The sequence below is a fragment of the Channa argus genome, chromosome 18 (genome assembly GCF_033026475.1).
Source record: "Channa argus isolate prfri chromosome 18, Channa argus male v1.0, whole genome shotgun sequence".
In the NCBI taxonomy this organism is placed as follows: Eukaryota; Metazoa; Chordata; class Actinopteri; order Anabantiformes; family Channidae; genus Channa; species Channa argus.
Window position 1 is genome coordinate 15,585,296 of NC_090214.1, and position 26,067 is coordinate 15,611,362.

The following is a 26,067-nucleotide window of genomic DNA, read 5'->3' on the forward strand; positions in this document are numbered from 1 at the left end:
ACAGGTGGACACAAAGGCGGTCTCGTGGACCCAGTGTGTGTGTGTACATGTCAAACATGTGAAAGTAAATGCATCATGGATACAGTTGTTTGTGAGAACGAATAATGTGCAATGATGATCTCTGTGTACATGTTACTGTTGATATTTGCACAGTGGACACAATATATTGTGAACTACTGTATATGTATTAATGAATCTATGTGGTATCCTTTCCGTCACCTCCTTTGATGGGTGTGGTTTCTCTTTAATCTTAGTATTGCTGGTCCTGTTACTGTATGTACTGCAACTACTGATCTAAATACAAATGTGATCAGGTATTCGTGACAGTAGAAACGTACAGCTTGTTAATTAGAAGTAGGTTTTTCATTGTAACATCATTATGAAAATAAGTGCTCTTTCTGTCTTTGAGTTTGTGTGCTGCTGTTAAGGTGTCACTTACAGAAATGCACTTCACAGCTGAACCTTGAATGCAGCATGTTGTGGGGTCCAGTGAATAATCAATGTTCTGACACTGTTGTTGATTACTGTGAATAAGGATAACTCTATAGCCCTGGGGGCTTAGGGCTTAGAATGTGGCTACAAAACCTGAGTGACTGTACATGAGGACAGCTAGCAGCTGCCACTGTCCATCACAGAGTTATTACACACATACACACAAACACACACAGTGACTGAGCTGGTCTGTGTCGAGCACAGCGCTCATGGCTGTCCAAGGGCTTAGACACATGCAGTCGCATACAGTACAGAAACACGTTGAGTGAATCAACATCTCTCTACATACCTTGGGAATTTAAGCACCAGCTTATCCTGCATACCTGTCAAAAAGTTTTATCTAGAAGAATCATTTGAAAGCAAAGATGAAGATTTCAGTCTTCAAGATCATTTTCCTGCTGGTTACGGTCACCTCATGTTACGGCATACAGAAAGGTAAGTCAGGTTTTTTTATGCTTCACTCAGTGAGGGAAACATTTCAACCTCAAAGTTGACAGAAGCATGTAGTCTGGAATTGTAATCTTAAAAGCTTTTTTAATGTTTGTCTTGTATTTGAGTGTAGAAGCATTGATATTTCCTATGTTTCAAACATTTTTCATCAGATCAGTACAGCTTCCGTCTGAATATGTGCACGTGTGTAAATACATTTATTTGGTTAAACCTCAACATAGTCCAGCATCTGCATACCGTCTTTTCCTGATGAGAATGTGGGTTGAGTTTCCCCAATGTGTAACACTGAGATCACCTGTTTCCACCATCCTGCAGGGAAAATAAGAAGGTGTTTATAGGCCTATGTAGTGTAAATGTGACTAAATCTATATCCTTCCTACACCCCAGCATATCCTGACTGCAGGCTGTTGTTAATGTGGCACTTCTGCTGTCTATTTTTTGTCCTAATATGACAATTTTCGATACTTCCACTACACCAACTGTAAACTGTGGGAAAACCTAATCAGAACCTGTTGTGTAAAGTAGAAAACATGACATTAATTCCAATTTTCACCAGTAATAGAAACTTACAGTAATAGAAACTTTAAAGTAGCCTCTTACCTATTGTGAACATGCCATATATAAGTATTAAAGTTGAGTGTAGCAGGTTTAGCTGATGCCTTGGTGTCAGGACATGTGAGATGTGTGTCATATCAAATACTGGCACGGTTTTACAGTCACATGCACAGGCTCGCCAAGCTGACCATGGCAAAACATTTTTTATAAGTACAGATATACAATACATGCTGCACACAGGCTGAGGAAAACAGGTGGTGTAGATGCTGTCCCATTCTGTCTGCAGCCTGTGAGCTAGGCTAGGCTGGCACGGTAAGTAGCTGCGCTTGGCAGCCAACCTGAGCTTTGCATAATATGTCAGTCATTGCAAGGCTGAAACGAATGTGGGTGGCTACGTTGTTGTCATTACCAATCACTGAAGATATTCTGTCAGCAATAACTTAGACGTACCAGTGAGAAAAATGATTTATAGGCCAATAATATCTTGGCGAAAGGATGTTCTGTTAAAGACAACAACTCGTTATGTAAATGCAGAGGATTCTGCATTTTGTGAAGATGTTAGAGCCATTGGAAGTCCTTTCACCAGACAATGTGTCATCAAAGTGTAAATTTCTACATGTACAGAAGCCTTACTCTAATTAAATATTACATTTTAATTTAAAATCTACTATGGAATGACTGTTTGACCTGTTGTAAGGAAATGCTCATTGACTTATCTTAACATTTTTGTGCACAAAAATGTAAAAGAATGAACACCGTGAAAACATATTATTTCTGCAGTCAAACACCAACATACTAGACAAACTGAGGATTTGATGATGGAGCTGAATGACAGGTCAGAGGTTTACTAAACTCTCTGGATCCTCTGAGGATCATTAATGTCCGTACCAAAGGAGTTACAAGGTGTACGAGCTTTTTTACTCTGAAACTAAACATGTGACCTTCATACTGTAATAATATTAATAGTAATACCATCATTATCTGCAGAACTGGACTGTCTATATAAATTTTCATGTTGCCATTTTCATAGAAAAAGGATATTTTTTAGCTTGGTATCATGACCAAATGGCTCACAGCAATAGCATTCAAAGTGATTTGTTGTGTTGTCCACTCAAGTTCTACCTTTAACTTAAAGGTAGTTTTTACTGTTACTTAACAGAGCTGTGCTGCCTTTGCTGTTTTGTTTAAGCTAAAGCCAAAACACACCTGAGCTTTTCATGTGTCCCACACAGACATCCATTTTGAACCATTGCCTAAATGAACTGACTGAACATACATAATCATCTGTGGCTTCCTTAATGTGACCACTATGGATGTAAATATACATTTAGCAACACTAGATTGACAAGCGCTGTGAAAGTAAATTATTTGATTCTTCTTCTTATTTTTATTAATATTATCATCGACTTTTTATTGTGGTTGTAAGGCGTGGGTCATTTGAGTAAAGCTGAGCTGGATGACATGAAAACAGAACACTTTCATGTGGTCTGCTGGGCTGAGCTGGCTTTTATTAGCTTTTGGATTTAGTTTGAAGTAATGGTGAACAAACAAATAAGTTAACATTTATCATCATTAATGTGTCCCCTGAAAAATTATACCTTAATATATATAGATTATATCTTTCTTGGAGGCATGGCCACAGTGGGCTCGTAAATGAGATGACTTTCAAGTTAAAAATTATCAATCTTTCAGTTAAATGAACTGGAAACAGTAATAGTGAATAAAAATGATGTTTCAATTACTGCTGACAACATGTAACCATTTAGAACAACTTCTGTCAAATGGCTAATGTCTTTAGGTATTACCCATGTAATAAGTTAACTAATATGCTATAAACCATTCATAATGTAAAGTACGCTTCAGTGGGATAAATCCAGACAACTTCTGTTTGAAAGGCAACATGACAGGTAAAAGAGTGTTTAATGTTGCTCAGTGTGTCTTTGGGAACTAAACCAGTATAAACAATGGATGACTATTTTGCACACATCCGATCCCCTGACATGCCACAAAAACAATTTTACCACAATCGAAGTAAAAAAAAAATAAAAAAAATAAAACAGAAAAGTATCTGGTCCGCCTGATAGAATCAGAGAGAAGAGAGAAGACTGTTTATTTTTTGACTCAAAGTATGGAAAAAACCTGGAGGATACACTGCAAATCAAAGCAAACACAAAAGGAAACACAAAAGGCACCAAAGCCTGTTATAAGTTACAGGCTCTAAAGAAGGACACTTTTATGGAGTTGGGAAGGTACACAGAGATCTAGTGGATACTGCAGGAAATAAAACAAAGATTTAAAACCCAGTTAAATTTAAAGAGAATGATTTCCTTTAGTGGTTATGCCTGTTAAGAGAAATGCTTCAACAATGGAGGCATAACTTTGCTATGAACATTCACGTGTTGGGTTAAAAGTGTTAAGACATAAATATCTAAACACATCCTCGAAGTACAGTCGACAAGCAAAGGTGAACAGGTTTGAACTCTATGATGCATGTCAGCAATGTGGGTGGACTCACACGAACATTTAAAACATTGAAAACCTTTGATAATGTGAGGCAGTTAGTTGGGATCAATCAAGTTTGTTGAATTAACATAATACAAAGTGGATGTGTTCACTTTAACTGGCCTCCTCTGAAGGCCTCAAAAGAATTGTATTGCTTGTGGTGTCCAAAACAAGAACACAAGGTCTTGCAGGGTCACATCCGGTGAAGCTCTTGTTTGCTCTAAATAATGAGTCATGTGGTTGAACATGAGCCATGGTGAAACCTTCATTCTTCAGATGTTGTCCATCTGTTCTGTACTGGCAAAAAAGAAAGAGAGCAAAAAATAAGTGCACGTTGTGGGGACTCACTCCAAATGAAAGCGGCTTGTGTAACATGCATCTCTTTGGAACTTCTTAAAGGGGTTGTAGCACAACATCAGCAAAATGTGTGGAAGATCTTAACCTGGAATGAAATGAAGTTGGGAGATCGCAAACATTGTTATAAGTTCTCCATCTGGTGAACATGAACATTTGAACAAAAATGTCAAACCGTAAAGCGGAGAAGTGACCAACACACCAATGTTGCCTTTCATAGGACGGGACTAAATCAGGAGTTTTGACCTTGGCTAAATTTGTATCCTGGTGTTTCAAACTAAGCTTTAACCTCTTGTCAGCACATCAGTGAATTACGCTCATGACCTTGGGTTACATGTAGGGATGCGGGAAGCTTTTTCCAATTATGATATTGTGAAATCTTTCTTTCACTAAGGGCAAAACACACGCATACTCACAATGCTATTTAAAATGTTAATCCATCCCTTTATTCCTCTTCTCTCCCCCTCCATTCCTCATCTATTTTATCATTTTGTTTACGCCTGTTTTCTATTTCTGTTGGTTCATGCAAAGTTTAAAACAACCCCTGATGTCTCTGATCTGAATCCACATCTAAATAGGTGCTGCCTCACCCCTGTGCTGCTACTATCTTCTTCCATCCTTTTCTTTCTTTTCAACATATAATTGTTTTTATTTCCTCCTTTCATCTTTGCTCCAATTCACCCAGATTTTAAAATAAAAATAATTAGATTGTAGAAAATAATCTCGCTTGTCATTATTTTCTTAAAACTCCATTTCGTGATTAAATCTTGTGATATGGATGAAATATGCTTTGGTTTCACCTGGAACAGTTGGATCTGATTATTTAGCGTATATTCAGTGTTCACAGAATTTGTAACTTACCCACTTTATTTTTAACAGAGACCATCTTGTGAAATGAGATAGTGGAGAACAGTGCGTGCACTAACAACTGAGTCTGTCCTTGGGTTCTAAATAAAAACTTCAACTTCTGCTTAAATAAAATAGCTATACCAAATATATACTTCAGAACTTCAGATAGTTTCAACTTCTTAATCTATCTGTCTGTATCTTGTACTCCTTACCTATATACTTTACGCACCTTCTTTCCCCCATTTCCCTAAATGTCACCCTTATTCTCCAATTTCTACTCAGGTCAAAACTGTAGGAAACCTCAAAACCTCTGATCTTTTCCCATTTAAGAGTGAGATGCTAACTGACTGAACTAAATGAGTCAGCCTAAAATAATATTAAACAAACATTAAGAATCAAAAGATGCAGCTGCATGTATGTTTCTGGGATAGAGTGTGTTGTGTTGCACTCTACAAGAAATAAATCTGTGCATGAAAGTAGGTTTAACTAATCCTTCAGCTTGAGTAAAAACTGGCATGTGAGCAAATACATACACAGTAAAGTATAAGCTTGATACCCTTGCGGTATGATATCATAAAATCAGTATGACAGTATCTTTTTAAACATCACTTCTTCTCACAATGTTTTCTTTGTATGTTCACTCCTTAGCGCCTCGTATTATTACCTTATTAGAGACACTGGATGTACTACTTGATCACAATGCCACCTTCATCTGTGAAGTAGACTCACGCCCCCCTGCTGACATCACCTGGACAAAAAATAACCACCCAATAATGTAAGTTTCTAAATAAAAAATCTTAAAGCTTTTATACTCAAACTCCATCTAGTTGACTTTAGCAGGTTAGTTAAAGAATAGACATTCATATCTTTATCTCTTTGTATTTTATTGGTCATTACAAGTACTTTGTTTTGTTGAGATTTCTGCTGATAAATGTTAAGAGAAAAAGAATTTGGTTGCAACCTTCCTCAAGGCAAAAGTTTGTGGCCATCTATTTGCATGATATCATGACCAGGACCAGCTGTTATTTAGTGTGCATTTCAGTCTTCCTGGCAACATGTATCATTGTAAATACTAATGCATTAGTAATAGTCTGCTGCTGAGCAAGGCCAACCTTCAGTATTGTTTGGTACTACTGAAATCAACTTGCTACAGTAAGTATGGCTCTATAATGGCTAACATCTGCCAAGAATGGTTGAACATGCTTCCAATTAATGTCTAACTATTGGAAAAAATAACAGACACAGTAGTCAAGTAATGTCAGTAAAATGTGCTGCTAACTGTACATTAAATGTCAAAGTGTCATTGAAATATAAGGAATGTCAAAAGTTACTGTAAAATATCATATTTAAATATATGGAAAGCAACTACATGTCAATATGTTAGTTTTATGAGACTGAAGTTAGTTGAACTTTAAACCAATTCATGATAGAGTTTTGCAGGTTTAGTAAACTAAAGTGAAACAGTTTTACACTAAAACCTAAACCTAAAAGGGGAACAATTTTATTTTCATTTCATCAACTTTAACCTGGTTGAGTTAACAAATTTTCAAGGCTGTAGGGTGGCTTTGTAAGATAAAGCAGTTTGATTTATATTTTAGCGACTGCCAACAATTAAGAAAATATGTAATATCTGGCTAATGTTAACTCCAGATACTATTTGCAAATACTAAACAAAAAATCGGTCTATCAGTAAATACTATAAAGAATTGGTCAATTCTGATCATAACCTGACTCTTCTTTGCTTCACACTCTGCTTTTTCTCCCACCAGGTACTATGATCCTCGCTACATCACCAGGGAGCAGGGACAGATGCTAATCATCCCTCATGTCCGAGAGACAGACAATGGAGAGTACTGCTGCCTTGCCAGTAACGGCATTGGAGAGGCAGCCAAGAGCTGTGGAGCTCTGCAGCTAAAGATGAGTATGTCTGCTGTCTTCCAAGGGTGTAAAAGCCTATTAAATGAATGTAAATATTGTACAGTTCAATTTACAGTAGGAAAAAGAGGATGGACCACTGCATCTTGTGCCTTTTTTGTGTCTCTCTCCACCAGAACCACAGATTAAACGCCATCCAACTAACATAACACTTCTGGTAGAATCCAAGGCAGTTTTGCCCTGTGTTACTCTTGGAAACCCCAAACCAGATGTCACTTGGCTCAAAGATGATGAACTTATTAAGGTGCTTCTTTACTCTTTTGTACAAAAAAAAAGATGTTTTTGGAGGTTTTCCAGTTAATAAAGCATTTCACTAATTTAACCTTCTATATCAGAGTATAATTTAGTATCTGTCTTATTAGAAGTGTAAAGAGTAACAGTGTTTAAGTTTAAATAAGAAACATTGAGAACTTTAATTAATTCTATTTTTAAAACAAACAAAAATGGGAAATAATTCTGATAAACTGTCACATTTCTCACAGTTCAGTGAGCGTGTTTCCGTTCTCGACTATGGGGCATTGAAGATCCATAACATACAAAAAGAAGATGCGGGACAGTATCGCTGCGTGGCCAGGAACAGCTTTGGCTTAGCCTTTTCAAAGCCGGTCACCATAGAGGTGCAAGGTATGTCTCTTATTGATTCACCTTTAAGGCCTGTATGTGGGGGGCCTGGTGGATTAGTGGTAGAGAAAGTTATGTTCCACTGTGGCCCAAAGCTGTTGATCTATGAATTTATCATGTATGTACTTTGATGGGATTATAATTCAAAAAAGTAGAATATTGTCCAACTGCAGTGCATGTCTACACTCCTTTGAGTTGTGTTGTTTTGTGTGTGTTCAGCTCCAGCACGAATCCTGCGGGTTCCAAAGGAGAAGAGAGTGGCGTATGGCAGCCAGATTTCCCTGGAGTGCAATGCAACAGGAAATCCAATCCCTACCATCACCTGGCTGGTAAATGGGAATACTGTAAGTTTTCAGAATGAGTGCATGTTTCTGAGATGGATTTGATTGCATCTCCTTAAATCTCAGGGATTAAGAGGGGACCTAAAACACAATTTTAGGACACTAAAGCTCTAGAGAAATTCAAACTTTTAAGTAACAAAGCAATACCATTGTTTGTGGTGAGAGTGGCTCCTAATCTATTTCACTGATCCATTTACAGTGTGTCCACCCAGTCCCTTTGGCATCTTTTAAATGATTGTGTTCCCAACAGGAATATACTTGTCTTTTTTACAGCATTTAAATTTGGCTCAAATGTCAACCAACACAGCCAACATCAGAGACATTTTATCACATAGCAGACATTGTCTACTGTGGGGCTGTACAGGACCTAATGGGAAAGCTAAGTGATAATAAAATAGGACACAAGTGTCAGGAAAGGAGTCTGAGGAAATGCTCACATAAAGAAAATGTTATATCAAACATAAAGCATCTGTATAGAGAAGTGATTGAAAAATACATTGTACTGATGCTTTAAACTGTTTGGTATATCACACATAAAGCATCTGTATAGAGAAGTGATTGAAAAATACATTGTACTGATGCTTTAAACTGTTTGGTGGTAGACATACCTATACCACAGATGCAGCTGCACATCCCCAACCCTGTTGTCCAAACTGCCTGTAACTACAAGGCCTATCATGGTTTCGACAGTGTTACTACATTAGAGTACAGTGTTGTTGTGCATGTGACTTAATCAGCAAAACAAGCTCAGCATCAGAGAGCAAGGGATCCAAGTCTCGGTAATCATCTGCGTGGCCACGGATCAATAGATACAAGATAAAGCACACTGATCCATATGTGCAGTGCCACAAACACCTAAAGAAATTACCCTGCATCTCTTTTTATATTTGCTCACTCTGTTTTTCTGTCACGCCCTCACACACACAAACATTGGCAGTGGGATCAGATATAAAAAGCAAAGGAATTCTCATTATGGTGACAGGGGATTGAAGAGATTGCCTCTCCATTTAGCCAATTAAACAAAGTGTTATCAGCTCTGTGTATCAGTATGATGCTGTTGTCCAAGGAAAAGCACGTATCAGGAAGGTTCTTGGGGTCTTATATAGTGGACTGGTTTATCCTGAGTGCTGACTTGACTCGACATTTCAACAACCCATGAAAATAAGTTTATATTGTCATATCCAGTATTTGGTACCTGACCTAGATACCAGCAGAGCAGATGTAGAGTATATTGGGAACATATGACAACAGACGGATCACAACAGGAATGGTACCTACTAATGAACGTTGTAATCAAGCAACATAATTGAAACACATGCAGGGACCCAGATTGCCAAATGTCCAGATGACTAATAATCTGATCATTATGTTCTAACAAGAGCATGAATCACTATGGTGGTTTGATTTTAATCACCATTGCTGGCGTACTGACATGCAGTTCCTTTCAGGACAGTCTTCTTTTGCAAAGCACTGCAAGTGTGAAACTTGTGTGTCCATGTGTCATTTTGTTCCCAAAAGGACACAAAACTATGCACAACAGAGGTATTTAATAGTCCTTGGTGCTAAGTACAATGTGATTACAGGCCCATGATGCCTGTAAATGCTATGTATGTGAGTGTGTGCTGATTAAAATGACTGTGGGAGCTGCTTTCCTGGCAGTTGTTGAAGTCATTAATTTCAATAGGGCTGGCTCCTAAAAACAGACAGTGTCAGACCCAACGTCAAATATAGATATGTCACCCTTATGCACCTCCACTCACTCACTCACACAAACACGAATTACAAACTCACACATATATTATTTATATATATCCATGTGTGAATGCAGAAACAACAAACAACAACCACATTTATTCTGGCAACAGCAAGGTGTGAATACCAGTGCATTTTTAACTCTTTTTTACAAGTGATTATCTTGATGCCAGACACATTTATAGAGCATGTACTAACAGTTATTTTATCAACTCAACACCCAGGAGACTATAAAACAATAAGTGTTTGAACAGTTTCTGCACAGTTAATTTTAAAAAGATAAAAGTTTACAATTTCATGAAGGAAGTCTGCAAGAATCTTTTCCCACACAATTGAATTGTTTTCTGTAAAGTACCAAAGGGACAAGGGGTCACTGTGAAACAACAATGCTAGCTGTTGATAGACTTGATAGCTGAGGTTTTAACAACAGTCACATGAATCACCCAACTCTGTGGCACTGGACCTTTCACCTTTATGGAGCATTTTTTTCTCTCTGCTACTTTTTGTTTTTTTACAGATCTCAGGTGCATCAGTTGAAGAGACTTTGGTGGGAGAGGTGATTCTGTCTGTTCTTAAAGTGACAGTTACTAAACCAGCTCTGTATACATGTCTGGCCTCCAACAGACACAGTGCTGGAGCCAACACTGTCAAGGCAACTGCTAGAGTCACAGTCGCAGGTACAGCAGTAAAAATGTTTAATCATTTAATAAGATTCAATAAAATCACTGCCACATTCAAGAAAAACTAAGAGTGCTAATATATTTACTTGGAGCTATTACAGTATGTCTGTGTGTTTGTATTGTTGTTACTGCTTTGCCTTGTGTTATGGTAGCTGCCAGTTATATTAGATGTGTAGCTTCAGCTGTTTGTTGTCCCCCCCATTTGTGTGATACTCCACAGCCATGCCCACCCACACACCTCAAGATCGCAGTCACCTAAAACAACACACACAACCTTTCCTCCCTGACCCCACACACAGACAACTCTGTCCCACAGCAAGCTATGAGTTGGTGATAGAAGCACCATGGTTGGCTTTCTCTTCCAATTAAGACTGAATTTTATCTGTCTGCCACCTCTCATCTGTCTCTATCCCTTATTCTTCTTTTTCCTACTACTTCTACTCCTGCAACCAACATCGTCTGGATACTGCCACTTCCCAATAGAGTGGAGGTAAGAAAATGAACTGTGCATCACGACCATGAAGTGTTGAAGTCTGTTTACTTTTTTGAATAGATTTTTTTATGTAAAATATACTGTACTATACTGTATACTGTACTATACTTATTTATTTATACTATTTACACTATTCATTTTACATGGGCACTGGGTTTAAAATGTATTTAAATAAGCTCAATGTGTTAGCTGCAGAAAATATGCATTGTAGCTCTGTCAGTAAACGTGCTAAACCAAGACGAAGCCGCTCTCTTCGGCACCCATTGTGTTGTGAGATGAATTTGAACTTTAATGAACTGCAACACACCGTTCCCACATCTGGTCTGTGTGAAAAGGTGTGCAAAAGGTGAAACAGAGAGATAAAACAGATGAATAAAAAGATAAAAGAGACACAAAAAAAGGAAAAGAAAATGTTGGCCTCTGTGGTTTCTTAGGCACATGTAAAAATCCTGAAAAATACAGTTCATAACCAGGGAGAAAGACCAAGGTTTATTGGTTAGATCTTACAAGATCTGCCAACTCATGGCCACATCTGGACAATATGTGTAGAAACAGAGGCAGTGCAAAAGTGAGAAAGCGAGAGGAGAGATGATAATATGGTTGATAGATTTATATCTGAGCTTTAAGTTTGATGGTGTGAGTTAAATTATGCTAAAGCACCAACCTCCCCAAGAGGCAACATCTGGGGTTTGTAATAACTGCAGTATGTGAGAGTCAGACAGAGAGACAGTCAGACAGACCATGGATGTGAAGCAGACAGAGAGAAATGTGCATCATTTCAATACTGGATAACCATGAGACATATGGCCGACAAACAGGAAAGCAGGCGAGAGGGAGTTAGACAGACAGGAAGTCAGAGAGTCTGCTGCACAAATGGTGTTGCTGTGCTGTTCAGCATGTAGGCAAGGTGTTTATTCACAAGGTGTTTATTCAACTTACATCTCTGCAACTTGTTTCATAAAGAACATAGATGATTTTAAGAGGATATGTAGTTATTCCTGCGCTGAAAAGCTGTCAGATGTGTCCCCTCACTCATCGCTGCATAATTAAAATATGCACCATTTCGTCTGCTCGGTGTTATAAGTTCTTTACTTAGCTCCCAGTGATGTGCAAGGTCACTTGACTTCATGATTGGTTGCTAAATAATTATGCCCTAATAAGTATTTGCCCTTCACCCACAGAAATACAAGGAAGAAGCTGTGGCCATTAGTAGAAGTTTCATGTTGTAAAAAGCATATGTAATGATATGTCAGGATATTCTTGAAGCCAACTCTTTTCTTGTCCATTTGTTAATGTTCTTTTATTATTAAAACATCTAATAGTAAAGATGTGTTTTGAAAGACCCGTTTTGGACTTTTATAAAAAAATGCCCAAGTATTGACGTTAAAGCTCTAGACACCTAGTCAGATTGCTTTTTTGAGTATTAATGCACGTGTTTGTCTCCATCCCACAGACTCTACAAAGGCATTGAGGGATACTGCAGTGCATATCGTGGAGATATTTGCCGCACAATTCTGCGAGATGATTCGCTGGTCTTCTTCAACTCCTCTCTCTCGGATCCCGAGGACATGCAGGAGTACCTGGTTCAGAGCTTGTGGGCAGAGCTGGAAGGACTCAGTATGCTCTGCAGCCCTGCAGTTCGATCACTGCTCTGCCACTACTCTTTCCCCGACTGCAACCCATCAGGGTTAGGACCAGCACCAAAACCTGTCTGCAGGTAAAATCCTTTTACAAAATCTTTGTTTGACATATACAGACAGTTTGTGCATATTCTGACTGAACAGTATGCTTTTCTTTTTTATTACAGAGAACACTGCCTGGCAGTGAAGGAGCTGTACTGCCATAAGGAGTGGTTAGTACTTGAGGGCAGCAGGTCAGTCCAGCCTGGCCTCTTTAGTGCTGTCACTCCTAGCTCCCTGCTTTCCAACTGCCAGGCCTTACCAAGTCTTGGCACAGACCCTGATGCTTGTACACACGTCCCTTTTGTAGGTAAGGTTTAGTTTTCGGGAAACAAGCATAGAATCCATAATGAACATATTTCACATTCTGCTTTTCTGACAGGACCACTTATTTCATTTTCCTGTTATTTTCTTGATGTACGTTTTTACGGATAAAATGTTGACTTTCTAATTCTGTACTGCAGAAAAGCTAGCAATCTAGTATTAAAAAAATGATTTTATTAGGAAGGAAACAGAGGGTGTGTTGACTTGGTGTGCTGAAGGCAAGATAAAGACCACCCTGCTCTACTGCAGGTCATTGAAACTGGTGAGGTCATTAAAATGGCCTAACTAGACTGAGCCAAAATATACAACTGCAGGTGTGTGTATGTCTGTGTGTTTGGTATCAAGTATCCAGAATCCAGGAGTGTGTTTTGTTTGCTATGTAATATCGCTTTAACTGTACTGACCTGACCTTCAGTACTTATTCCATGACATCTTTCTGTTCTTGTTATTTAGTATGTGCTTTCTGTTTCTTTAACATATTCTTTTCTACCTCACAGACATTAAGAAAGACCAAGTTACAAGTAAGTGTCAAAACACTTTTTGGTGCAATTCAAAGTTACAAACCATTAGATGAATAGATTACTACATAGCAACTGTCGAAACATTTTAATCATATGTTTTATTTGGTTTCAACAGCAACATGTTACAATGATAGAGGGCGTTTCTACCAAGGCAGTGTGAACGTGACAAGATCTGGGCTCCCTTGTCAGCCATGGAGTGAACAGGTATTTGCACGCAACTTCCTAAAGTCACAATATTATTAACCAAACAAATAGTGTATATATTCCAGGATAGATGTATATAGTGAAGATACAAATAAAGATGTTTATCTATCTCAGTTATTGCTTTAAGAACAATTTTTTTCTGATTGGTGACTGTGTTTTCCTGATTTTATCAAAAACAAATTTAAAAGTGTTCTCCAAAGTCCAGAAAGAACACTTTTGCTACCAAATTGAACACATACAGTATATGTTATTTTTCTTTTCACTGTTGCAGGTTGGAATTCGCTTAATAATAACAGTTTAATCCAATGGTAAAACGTTTTATTGCGAGCTGTCTCCATCATGTAATTCTACAGTAGCCAACAAATGAATGACCTGTCATTTACAATCACAATCACAAAGATGGAGGGAGCAGAGATGGTAAAAGTTAAAAGGGAATAGTTTAACAGTTGTGGCTGATTTCTAGGTGTTGATAGGAACACAAAACATGCCTGTATTTCCTATTCATTCAAATGAGTGAGGGATTGAGGTGTGGCTAAAATGTTGTTTTCTGACTTTTATTCATGTCCTCTGTTTAAAAATAAAAAACATTTAAAAGATAAAAACACACAAAAGTACTCAAAAAAACAAACAAACACACGATTGCTTACAAGTGCACACTCAAGTATTCAGAGACACATGTGTTAACAAAAGCACACACACTCCCTGTGGCCCAAAAGCCTCTTTGTGTTTTTATGGCTTTGCTCAGAGAGGGTCCGTTAGGGTGAAGCATTACAACTTGTGTGTGTGTGTTTGTGTGTGTGTGTGTGCGTGCACATCTGTATGCCAGGTCAGCAGAGAGGGAGGGGCTCATCATGTCACATCCTGCCTCTGGAAGCAATTACCTTTCACACGCATATGCTACACAGACTCGATTGCCGACACACACGCACGCTTGCACACATGAAAACACACACACACACATACACATACACACACACTGTAACATTTGACACTATTTCACACGAACACACATATGCGAAAGTGACTGCTGTCTAATTTGATTCAACAATGTTAGCAACTTTTTTTCCTCACCCCCTGTCAAAACCGGATGAAAAATCTGAACAGCATCTATCACAGTTTCTATCACATAAAAAGTTTCACATATTTACACTCATAATGAAACCGGTTTGGTTTTCCACACAACATTACAGTCAGTTCATTGACCATCCATCTGTGTCTGCTTCAGCAAATGTAAAAAGACATGTCATGAATTGCTGTCTTCTTCTACTTGTCGAAATTGGCCAGAAAGGCTTTTCATTGGTCCTTGTTGTTACTTTAGTCTATTTCTTAGCCTAACTTACTGTATATTTATGGTGATGACACAAGCTGATAGTTGCTCTACCCAGTCTTCACTCTTCCTGCTCTGCTATGCTCTCCTATGCTCTACACAGCCCTGGGGACAATAGTCAGGATTAAATTACTATAATTGAGAAAATGCCAGCAAAACTTAGGGAATCTGTGGCTCAGGAGGTAGAACAATGCTCCACAAAGCAGGGTCGTTGGTTTAATTCCCAGCTCCTCCTGTCACATGTCATATGTCATATGTCGAAGTGTCTTAGAGCAAAACAACCGAACCCCAAGTTGCTCCTGATGAGTGAAGGCCAGCTATAGGTCCCCGATATGGTCACAAAGGCAAGGCTCGCTCCTAAAGCTGATCTGTGAGTGTGACTTCATGTAAGGCACAAACAATACATCTCTACACTATACTATTGTACTTACATAGCGTTGTTCTTAAAAAAATAGTACTTAAATTCACATGTGCCAAATTCCCTCAGTGTCCATCATCAGTCTATCATTCAGAGGTCAGTAAATTAAAATCCTTGGGACATGCACATTTTGATGTAGCACGCAATGTGAAGGGTTGAAAATCAGTCAGAATTTGCAAGAATATGTGACTGTTTTTGTGTTTAATAGTCTTTAACTGTGTTTCCATCATAAAAATGCTCCTGTTTTCACTTATGACTTTATAGTATAAATATATGATCCCTTTGTGCAAAACAAAAGTTAAGTATGAACTAAATCACTACTAGCGTCATTTTTCCAAAGTCTTTGGTCTATCATTTAAGATGTACACATCATAGAGCAGATCATTTTGTTGTAAATATAAAATATTGTGCCCTTGCTAAGGACTTGAGTGTTCCACGCATCATATGTTAATCACCGCAGTAAATCTTTCATGTTTTTGTTCAGTATGTACAAGTCTGTGCTGCCATGTGTCTAGTGTGAGTAGCGGTTTTGAGTCATGGGAGAGAAACTGATTCATTCTGACTTTCCATTAATATTGTTACTTTACTGATACTGGTACTGTATGTTTACTGAATCAGAATAAATGCAAGAATGAAGGACTAAAGTTACACGGTGACTAATTATTACTGTATATGGAACATGTAAGTCATTGTTATATTATTTATGAGTTTATTATTACAGCCACTACATGAGCCAGTTACCATAATAAGCTGATTTTATTACAATATAAAGCAGTTTATTACTTCAACCAGCTTTCAACAAGTGTATTGAGGTTCTTAGAATAATGCCTTTACTCAGTCAAAGTGCAAGCCATCTGTAAGGAGGAGACTGGGTGTACAAAGCGTTCCATTGCCTGCCAACAGTCGATGTATTATTTTTGAAGGCTTTGACAAACAGCTCAAACACATAAGCAAAACTTGTTGTTTTTAACATTGCTGGCAACAGTGGAAAATCAACACCATGGATAGTCTGCTCGACACATTTAGCTACAGCAGCCTATGTGTTGAACCCAGCCTTTTCAGCTCGTGACTTTGAGATGTCTTGGGAGATGTTGGGCCATTGCTGTATTGGTGACTGAACATGCAGATACCAGATGTTACAGTGTTTGAGTTGGCACTCTTAATGAGAGAAGCAACAACGTGTCCCCTCACAGATTCTTTACCGCTATTCAAATCACAACTTAAATCTCATCTTTTTATAATGGCTTATTCTTGTTATTTCTCAATATAACTGTTTATCTTATTAGCCTTATTGGGTCTGTTCATACTATTTATTGTTTGTTATTGATTGTTGATTCCTATGTATAGTGACCTTGCGTGACCTGAAAGGCAATTTTTAATAAATGTATTCTTATTATTCTTACTATAGAACATTTTATGGCTCAGGTGATTATTAAACTGCTGTATAAATCAAACAATGTATGCAGTTTCTTAGGAAGTCATCTTATTATGTCTTGTCCTGCAGGTTCCCCACCAGCACCGCCTGTCTGTTGATGTCATTCCTGAGCTGAAGAACTCAGAGAACTACTGCAGGAACCCAGGAGGAATCAGCGACAAGCCCTGGTGCTACACCTCCAATCCCAACATACGCTGGGAGTACTGTTCAATGCCGCGGTGTGGGGAGGCTGAAACAGTACCAGGTTTCTGCTATATCTTGTACCTCGTTTGCTTGTTTCTTGTTCATGTCTTTCTCCCACCAAAAGAATTTGGTTAAATGGAGCAAACACTAAAACTTGTCATTGGTTTTGGTTCAATTACAACCTTGTGCAATGATTATTACTTAGAATTTTGATGTGGAGACTTTGTGTCAAATTATGTAGGGAAACTCTGATATTCTAAAAGGTTGTAATAACTCAGATTCTTTAAAAAAATCGACCTAATGCGAAAACAAATGTAAATGTTTGAGGCTGATGACTTAAAAGATTAAATTTTTACTTTTACAAGTCATTTTTCCACATTGCAGTTCACAGATGCCAATAGGATACAGAATCACTTTAATTTTGAAGTTTTGAAGTATCTGTGTGATTGTCAGTGATAATGCCGGAGTCATCAAGCCCTCATCAGACTCCTCATCTCCCACCGACGACCATTGCATCATCTCCAGCGCACTCCATGTCCGTCATCATTATCATCCTGAGTGCACTTGCCACTGCGGCCTTCCTCACCATTATAATCCTCGCCTGTCGCAGACGGAGAAAGCAGTGTAGAAACCGAAAGAGGTACGTAAGTTGAAGACAAGATGCACAGTTTCTTTCACCATCGTTGTACTCCTCAGTCCTCTGGTTTGTGTCCACAGAGTGATGGAGACCCCAACGCTGAGTGCTCTTCCGTCAGAGCTCCTTTTGGATCGACTCCACCCCAACCCCATGTACCAGCGCGTTCCCCTGTTGCTGAACTCAAAGCTGCTGGCCCTCGAGTATCCACGGAACAATATCCAATATGTTAGAGATATTGGAGAGGGAGCCTTTGGCCGTGTTTTCCAAGCCAGGTTAGAGCAGAGGCATGTAGAATATATGCAGAACAGTTTTTTTCTAGTTTCTAACTGGGCTATTAATGAAAAGATGAATGTATAAGGTTAGAAAAGAAGGAAAAAAAAGGGGGGGATTGATAGGACTAAAATTCCAGTAGTAAAATGAAGATGAGTGGTGTGAGACTGGACTCAGATATAGAAAAAGAGTGAAAGAGGGGATAGAGTGGCTATACAAGGCCACTGGTCATTCTGAGCATTGCTGTGTCATTTACAGTGTCACAAGTAAAATGCTATGGTTTTGAATAGACAGGACACAAATGTCTCAAATTAGCCCCTATGACCAGCTTCAGAACCAGATCTGTGTCATACAGTACCATTCATCTGATCCAAACTAAATCTATATTTTAGAGGATGTTTAATGTCAATATGCAGAGCACAACCGATAAAACAGAGAGAACATACAGTACACAAAACTAAAATAGTTAGTGGCATTTTAGCAGCAGCAGTAGCAGATGTGGTGTGCAGCTAAAGTCTGACAGACGTCCTTCTGGTCAGCTGGTAATCCTTCAGTGATAACTGGAATGTTGCAGTACATGGAGACCCCTGGGAACATAATACAGTCACACACTTTATAACACACACGCACACACACACACACAGTACTTGTGTAGTTTTCTATGTGTAAACTGTATTTAAATGTACTCTGAGAAACAACATGTTGTAATGTAAATGTAATGTAGTGTATTGTAAATCTATTTACAATACACTACATCAACACAGTTGTGCTGTATACTGTATATACTATCCCTGTATATAGACTCACCAGCCCCTTTGTTAGGTGTACCTGGCTAGTACCCGGAATGGCCCCCTTTTCCTTTCAGAAATGCCTTAATTCTTCTGACATAGATTGTATAAGGTTCTGGAAACATGTTCTGGATTTTGGTTCTCCGCCACATCCCCAAAGTTGTTTTATTAGATTGAGGTGACTGTGGAGGTCATTTCTATACATTGTGTACTGCAAAGTGACATGTCTCTGTAAAACATCAAGGTGGTTGTGTGTGAACATCCCGGAAGATCAGCAGTTGCTGTCCTGGTTTTTGTCTGGAACCAACAACCATGAAACATCTAATATTATGTATCACCTGTTTTTCTTATTATGATCAGTTTCAACAGTCAACAGTCAAACTGTCATGGGATTGGCTGATTAGATATTTGCATTACCAAGCAGTTGAACAGCTGTTCCTAATAAAGTGGGCAGTGAGTTTACACTTGACCACATGTTTACAGAAATCATGGCTCAAGCCGAAAACACACACACACACACACACACACACACACACACACACACACACACACACACACACACAAACACACTCACACTCGTTTATTTTATAGTGTACTAACTTGAAGGTAGCTATAAAGTAAATAGTTTTCTAAAAATCTCTTTACTAGTGGAGACTTGTGTTGTCTGTTGTTGCAGAGCACCAGCTCTGCTACCAGCAGAGACTTTCACAATGGTCGCTGTGAAGATGCTGAAGGAGGAAGCTTCAACTGATATGCAGAATGACTTTCAGAGGGAGGCAGCGCTCATGGCCGAATTTGACCATCCAAACATTGTGCGACTCCTAGGTTAGTGTGTTTTTTTGTGTTACTGAGACTGAGTGAGTATCTATAGTAAATTTTCAGAGAGGCTGCACTCACAGCTGGACTTTACATGTCCACCTAGATCAGAATGTTTGCTCGAGGGAGCAAGAAAAGTACAAAAGCAGATACTGAAGTACAGGAATAGAGTAGAAAAGAAAAAATAAAAAGTATTCAAAACTTAAATAAGGCTAAACAAGCGGGAAAATATTAGTTGTTCGATCCCCAGTCCCGGCTATATGTCGAAGTTTCTCACTGAACCCCTAACAGACCATTCCCCTTCCCAGCTGTGCAGTGCTGGTCCAAGCCCGGTAGAAATTGGGGAGGGTTGCGTCAGGAAGGACATCTGGTGTAAAAACTGTGCCAAATCAACATAAAGACTAATGAACTAATGAACTCATGGGATAAACCAAAAGGACAAAAAAAAAAGGGAGAAAATATGAATTTAAAGATAGTGATATGATGTTGCACTTTACAATACATTAACCGTAAACACACTAAAAATACCAAGCTGTCTGTGCACAAACAATATTTCCTTCTCTAGTTTCACAATGTTATCAAGTCCAGAGCTCTTGTCAGATCATTAGGTGAATGTAAAGTCACATTTAAAAGTCTGGATGCACTTCTCCATTCAATCCAATGGGAAGGTGTGTCCAAAACTTTGACTAGTCCTGTACGTGTAACTATGAGTAGAAAGTGTTTCCTTCCTGCTCACAGGATTTGAGCAGATCTGCACATCTACAACTTTTACAGTTATTTCTTTTTCAATTTTCAACAGTATTTGAGAATGTTTAGTACTGTATCCTGAAAACCTGGTAGAGGGAATTAAGATTTTAAGAACAGCTTTTTTTTTTGCTACATCTACCGATGCTGAATTGAAGCTCAGCCATCAGTGGCTAAAGAGAAGTTTAGGGTTTAAACAGTTTTATGCATTTTCAGTCAACATGTAGCAGCACATTAACTTCACATCAACATTAAGCACATGTGGCTATGTTGTATTTATATGTATGTCCAACATGCTTAGAAGCTATAGCATTAGACCTTATTTCCCACCAGCACTTGAGTTTTCTGAAATCTGAATTTCAGTTATGGCTTTTATATATTAAGCTGCGTGCAAGACACTGGACCCCAGGTCGCTCCTGGTTTAGGTCCTAGTTTGCACATACTATCACATACTATACAAAAGATCAACCCCCTTTAGGGGTCGCCACGGTGGTAGGTGTCCCACACGTTGATTTGGCATGACTTTTTACACTGGATGCCCTTCCTGCCCTTGATGGCTGGGCGGGGCCACACCTGGTGGGGTGGGATTTGATCCCGTGAACTTTTGCATCCACCCCCACTGCTCTACACATTGAGCCAATAGGCCCCCCTATACTATTACATGCTATAATCCTCTTTAATAAAGTTATTATTCTTAGATCTACAGTATTTCACTATAGTGCCATAACCCCACCAGATAGGACTTTTGATCACCTTGCTCATTGGCCTGAGTAAAACAAATGTCTTCTATTAAAGTTTGTCTATGCTAATACATCATCATTCATCTAACACAAACAGCTTACATGCAAATATACTTCCAGGAAGACATTGAGAGTATATGTTTTTTGGCACTATTATCAGTGAGTAAACAGAGCCAGTGGTCATTGGCTGTGCTCAAAGCAGTTTGTTTACCTTGGAGCAGTTTGTGGCTCCAGCTGTTGTGTTTTTTTTAATCAGGATTTACCAGTGTAAAAGAGGTGTATCATATGTTTTCTGTTCAGTTTGGAGTGATATGAATTTTCAATGACTCATCTGGAGAGTGACACACTAGCACCAAAGAATGTGCTACAAATGAAACCAGAGATGATTAGATTATTTCCTTAACCTCTAATTATCCTCAGGACCAATAATACATTGCAATGTGCAAAAATATCTGCATCATCAATAGCATGTGTGTATCAGGTTTGGAGATGCCTTATGTGTGCATGTCACTACTTTGTTACATGTGGAGGATGGGGCCTCTCACACAAACACACACACACACACACACACACACACAAACACACACACACACCAGGGAGCAGTAATCATAGCATGTTTTCTGTGACACACAGGACATGAACTAGTTGAAGATGACCTTCAAGCTTCCTCTTGCCACAAAACACTCGGTGCTCTGCTTGTTGTTTTTGTAGTTTACCGAGATGGACATTGACCTTAGACGACAATTTAAAAAAACCTTTAACAGTTTCTTGTTTGCTGATATTTGATTGACTTAAACCCCTTCAGCACCAGGCAAGGGAAACCATCTTATTCCACAAAATCATGCCTGGATATTCTGTATCAGTTTGTTCCAGTTGTTCTTTGAACCTTAATGAAGTTTACACAACAAAATAATCAAATCCACTTATTACATTATATTGTTTTGACAAGGCTGTCCCATTTTAAAGGATCCTTCAAATTTGGCCAAATGTGAAACCAATGTGGTTTCTGTGATGACCAGTGAATATAGTGGACACAGAGCATGAGGAGTACAACTATGTTTGCTGCTATCTTTGTTAATGGCTGCACCACTCTATGAGCTGGTAATATTCTGAATAGCCTCTGCATCACTTTGCACATTGTAATGACAGGGTGGGTGAGATTTTATTTCATGTTTCGCACAGAAAGAGATTGTGGTTAAAATGACTCATTATGCTATTGCATTACAGTAATCTAACCACATATAATGTAATCCAGTCCTAAATTGGTCCCTATTGGCTGTGAAACTACTGTCTCGCTCCACAAAAGTTTATTCATTATTTTTTGTTGGCAATAATTTGTTACAGTTGTTTCCTACAGAGTTGCAACATTTTGTTGCATGTAAATGTCAAGATATACGAAAACATATGCAGGGAGTTTAGAGCTCTGCACAGCACTAACAGTGTTTGCTCCTATCCCTCCAAGCACTGCACAGGAATGCATAAATAAACAAGCAGACAACTAATCATTTATAAAGGTAATGCAAATAAGTAGTAAATAAAATAGAATAAATTTGGTGACGGAAAGTATATATTTGACCTAAATTCATGTAGGTCAACTAGCATTGGTCAAAAGATAAACATGTGCAGTGGAAAGGAGTGAATTTCCACATCGTAAATGCTTGTAATAGATGCAGTGGTGGAAGCTGTGGAAGTCCTTGCCTCCATATACACACACAGAAACAACAATCAGGCTACTAATGCAAGACCCTACAGAGGGTTTTGTCTGTCTAGGCTGAAATGTTATTTAGCTTTTGCAGTCACTGATCTCATCCAGTGATTTACAGTAGAAGAACAAAATGCACATGATTCATTGTAGTTTAATAATGTCACCAGTGTGTGTGTGTGTGTGTGTAGGTGAATATTTGTGTTAATCTAAACATTGGGGGTGAGAAAGTACACAAGCTCGCCAGCCATTTATGTAATCATTATGTCATACGTGATATAAAAAAAACATGCTCTACTGTCTTTTCACAGGTGTGTGTGCAGTGGGTAAACCAATGTGTCTGATGTTTGAGTACATGGCCCACGGAGACCTCAACGAGTTCCTGCGTCGGCGGTCTCCGAACCAATCAGTGCATACCCTAAGCCGTGCCAGCATGTCGATGCGCAGCTTCTCCTCTGAGGTGGAGGCAGGGCATCTATCCTGTGCGGAGCAGCTGTCAGTATCTAAGCAGATTGCTGCGGGGATGGCCTACCTATCAGAGCGCAAGTTTGTCCATCGTGACCTCGCGACTCGGAACTGCTTGGTAGGGGAGGAGATGGTGGTGAAGATTGCAGATTTCGGCCTCTCCAGAAACATCTACTCGGCAGATTACTATAAAGCCAATGAGAATGATGCTATTCCCATTCGCTGGATGCCCCCGGAGTCTATTTTCTACAATCGCTACACGACTGAATCTGACGTGTGGGCATACGGGGTGGTGCTGTGGGAGATTTTCTCTCATGGGATGCAGCCGTACTATGGCATGGGTCACGAAGAAGTTATTTACTACGTCAGGGATGGTCACATTCTCTCATGTCCCGAGAACTGTCCTCTGGAACTCTACAACCTCATGAGGCTTTGTTGGAGCACTCACCCATCAGATAGGCCCAGCTTTAGTAGCATACATCGTATAATGGAGCGTATGCATCACAGCACATTAACCATGAACACTGAGACAGAGGCTGACTGCTAAACTGGGAACTTTTCACAAAAACAGGTCTGTCCCTGTGCAAAGAAACACTGATTTGTGTCTGAAAACGTGTTTTAAATGAGCTTGAGCATAAAATATAATTACTATTATATTAATTATTATTATCCTCAACACTGGTTGCTAACTTTTTTCATTCATGACCTCAATTCCTGACAAATTAACACCAATTACCAGAACATATCCATTAGAACGGATCTTACACCTTTCAGGACTTGAATCCTTGAACCATTTCTTCTTCACACATTGCATGTAGAATGTTTGTCTTTTTAATTTTATGCTGTGAAGCAGATTTAAATTGTATGATTACATTAATTAATAGTGTGGTTAATCATTTACTTAATTCAGTTAGTTTGACATGTTTCATATTAATGTCTTTTAAAACTTTTAGTTTTTATAATATTATTCCACAGAGGCACACAATCACTTTAAATCATTATTGTTATTGATTGTTTTTACAAGTTACTATTCCACTTTGGGGCATTTATTTTTATTTCTTTTTCATTAAGATCCTATCAGTCTTTTTTTTGTCTTTGGTGATCATTTCATATTATGATAATGACTTTGACATATAAGTAAAAGTAACACTTTTTCAAGATTATTCACGTTTATAACCAGAACTGGCAATGAAAGCTAACAATTATCATAATTAATACTGTATCATTATATTTTTTGGAGAAGCTCACTAGCAGGATTTAGTCCCTTGCCTTAAAACTGTCCCTTTTGTGAATAAACAGTGGCTGGATGTGATAACATGTCCTCATTTAGAAAGACCACATTTTTTATTGAGACTCACAAAGATGAAAGATCAAACTTTGTTCTCCGGTCTGTTTCACTGTGTTAAGTCACTTTAGGGTGATATTGTTACACAACAGCATCAACACCATCAATCTTCCTTGTAATGTCGATTACACAACACAGCTATTTTTTTCTTTTGTCCGGTTATAATAATATTTGTAATATCACATAATATCATTTAAAAACTGAAAATGTCTTTCAGATGACTGACGTTATATTTTTTTTAAAATAGTGTGTGATATGTTTTATGGATTACATTACATAAAAATGTTTTTATTAAATTTATTAAAATGTATTAATATGTTACTTTTTAATAAATATGTTATTACTTTTATTGCTTACAGATGAATAAAAACACTCTTCAACTCTGTTGAAAAATAACAGTATGTGGAGTGGATGAGCACAAGGTGTACATGCATCAGTAGGCCAGCTCTGTCAAGCTCCCGACAAATTATTTGCTGCATCTCATTTAAAAAAGAACTTGTACTGCACTGTTAACCCAAATTCTTTGACTTTACTAGACACGCATGGCCTTAAGCTGCTGTAGTTTTTACACAGAGTGAAACTAAACAAGTTTTAAAAACAAAACCTTAAATGGATGCAATATACAAGTCAAGTTTAGATTAGTGACCTTTTGTCAAAATCAGCTTGTGATTGATTGATTGATTGATTTTCTCTGACAGTACTCAGATACAAAGGTCACTACGTTCAACATGAATACGTTTAATTGGTAGTGAACATACAGTATGATACAAAAATTTCCAGACAACATAAATGTTTCTGTCGTGATATCCAATCTTGTTTTTATGGTTGTGATTAAAAACCCGAGGCACTTGGTTGAAGATAAAGAAATACTGGTGTGGCTTAATAGAGAAAAAAACAACAATTTGTTTGCTTTACAAAAAAAACACACAATCTTTCTCTCATTTAAACTTGACCACACACAGGAATCTGGAGCCCAAAATGTCTGTGATGTTAACAGTTCTGTGGTTTCTACCCAACCACCTTCCAGAGCTCGCTTTCAGTCAATGTGTCATTTCATTCTCTTTTTAAACATTTGCTGCATTTGCCAAAGCTGTGGCTGCTAAAGTATTTGTGTTGTGTAGGCATGTTTAAAGATTGACTAATTGATTTGATAACTGCGTGTAGCAATTTAATTTGTGTTTTATTATAAGTTGGGATGTCTCCAAAAAGGGACATGTATAGAGTGAAAAGTATCGGTTCAAAAAAGTTATTCCTGCGCATTTTTTTTTAAGGATTTTATTGAAAAAAAAAGAAGGTTTGGAGATTGGTCTGGTCATTCATGGATTTTAAAATGGAAAATGCTTTTAGCTAAAGAGGAATTTGTAAATACCTCTTTCTTTCTGTGTATGTGATCAGGCCTCCCTAATGCATGCTCACAAACAGGACCCCTCTCCCTCGACACCCAC

At 38.3% G+C, this 26,067-nt stretch overlaps 1 protein-coding gene across 1 annotated transcript; it reads left to right on the forward strand.

Annotated features, from left to right (window-relative positions):
* The first annotated feature begins 667 nt into the window (after window positions 1–667).
* Window positions 668–24,969, forward strand: musk (muscle, skeletal, receptor tyrosine kinase). The gene is made up of 18 exons (XM_067483777.1): window positions 668–927; window positions 5,851–5,977; window positions 6,972–7,123; window positions 7,254–7,381; window positions 7,620–7,761; window positions 7,978–8,102; window positions 10,369–10,528; window positions 10,859–10,861; window positions 11,015–11,021; window positions 12,478–12,741; window positions 12,832–13,013; window positions 13,525–13,548; window positions 13,664–13,752; window positions 17,002–17,176; window positions 17,569–17,755; window positions 17,833–18,024; window positions 19,487–19,635; window positions 23,124–24,969. The coding sequence occupies exons 1-18, from the start codon at window positions 858–860 to the stop codon at window positions 23,822–23,824; spliced, it is 2,877 nt and encodes a 958-aa protein (XP_067339878.1). The 5' UTR covers window positions 668–857; the 3' UTR covers window positions 23,825–24,969.
* Window positions 24,970–26,067: the final 1,098 nt, after the last annotated feature.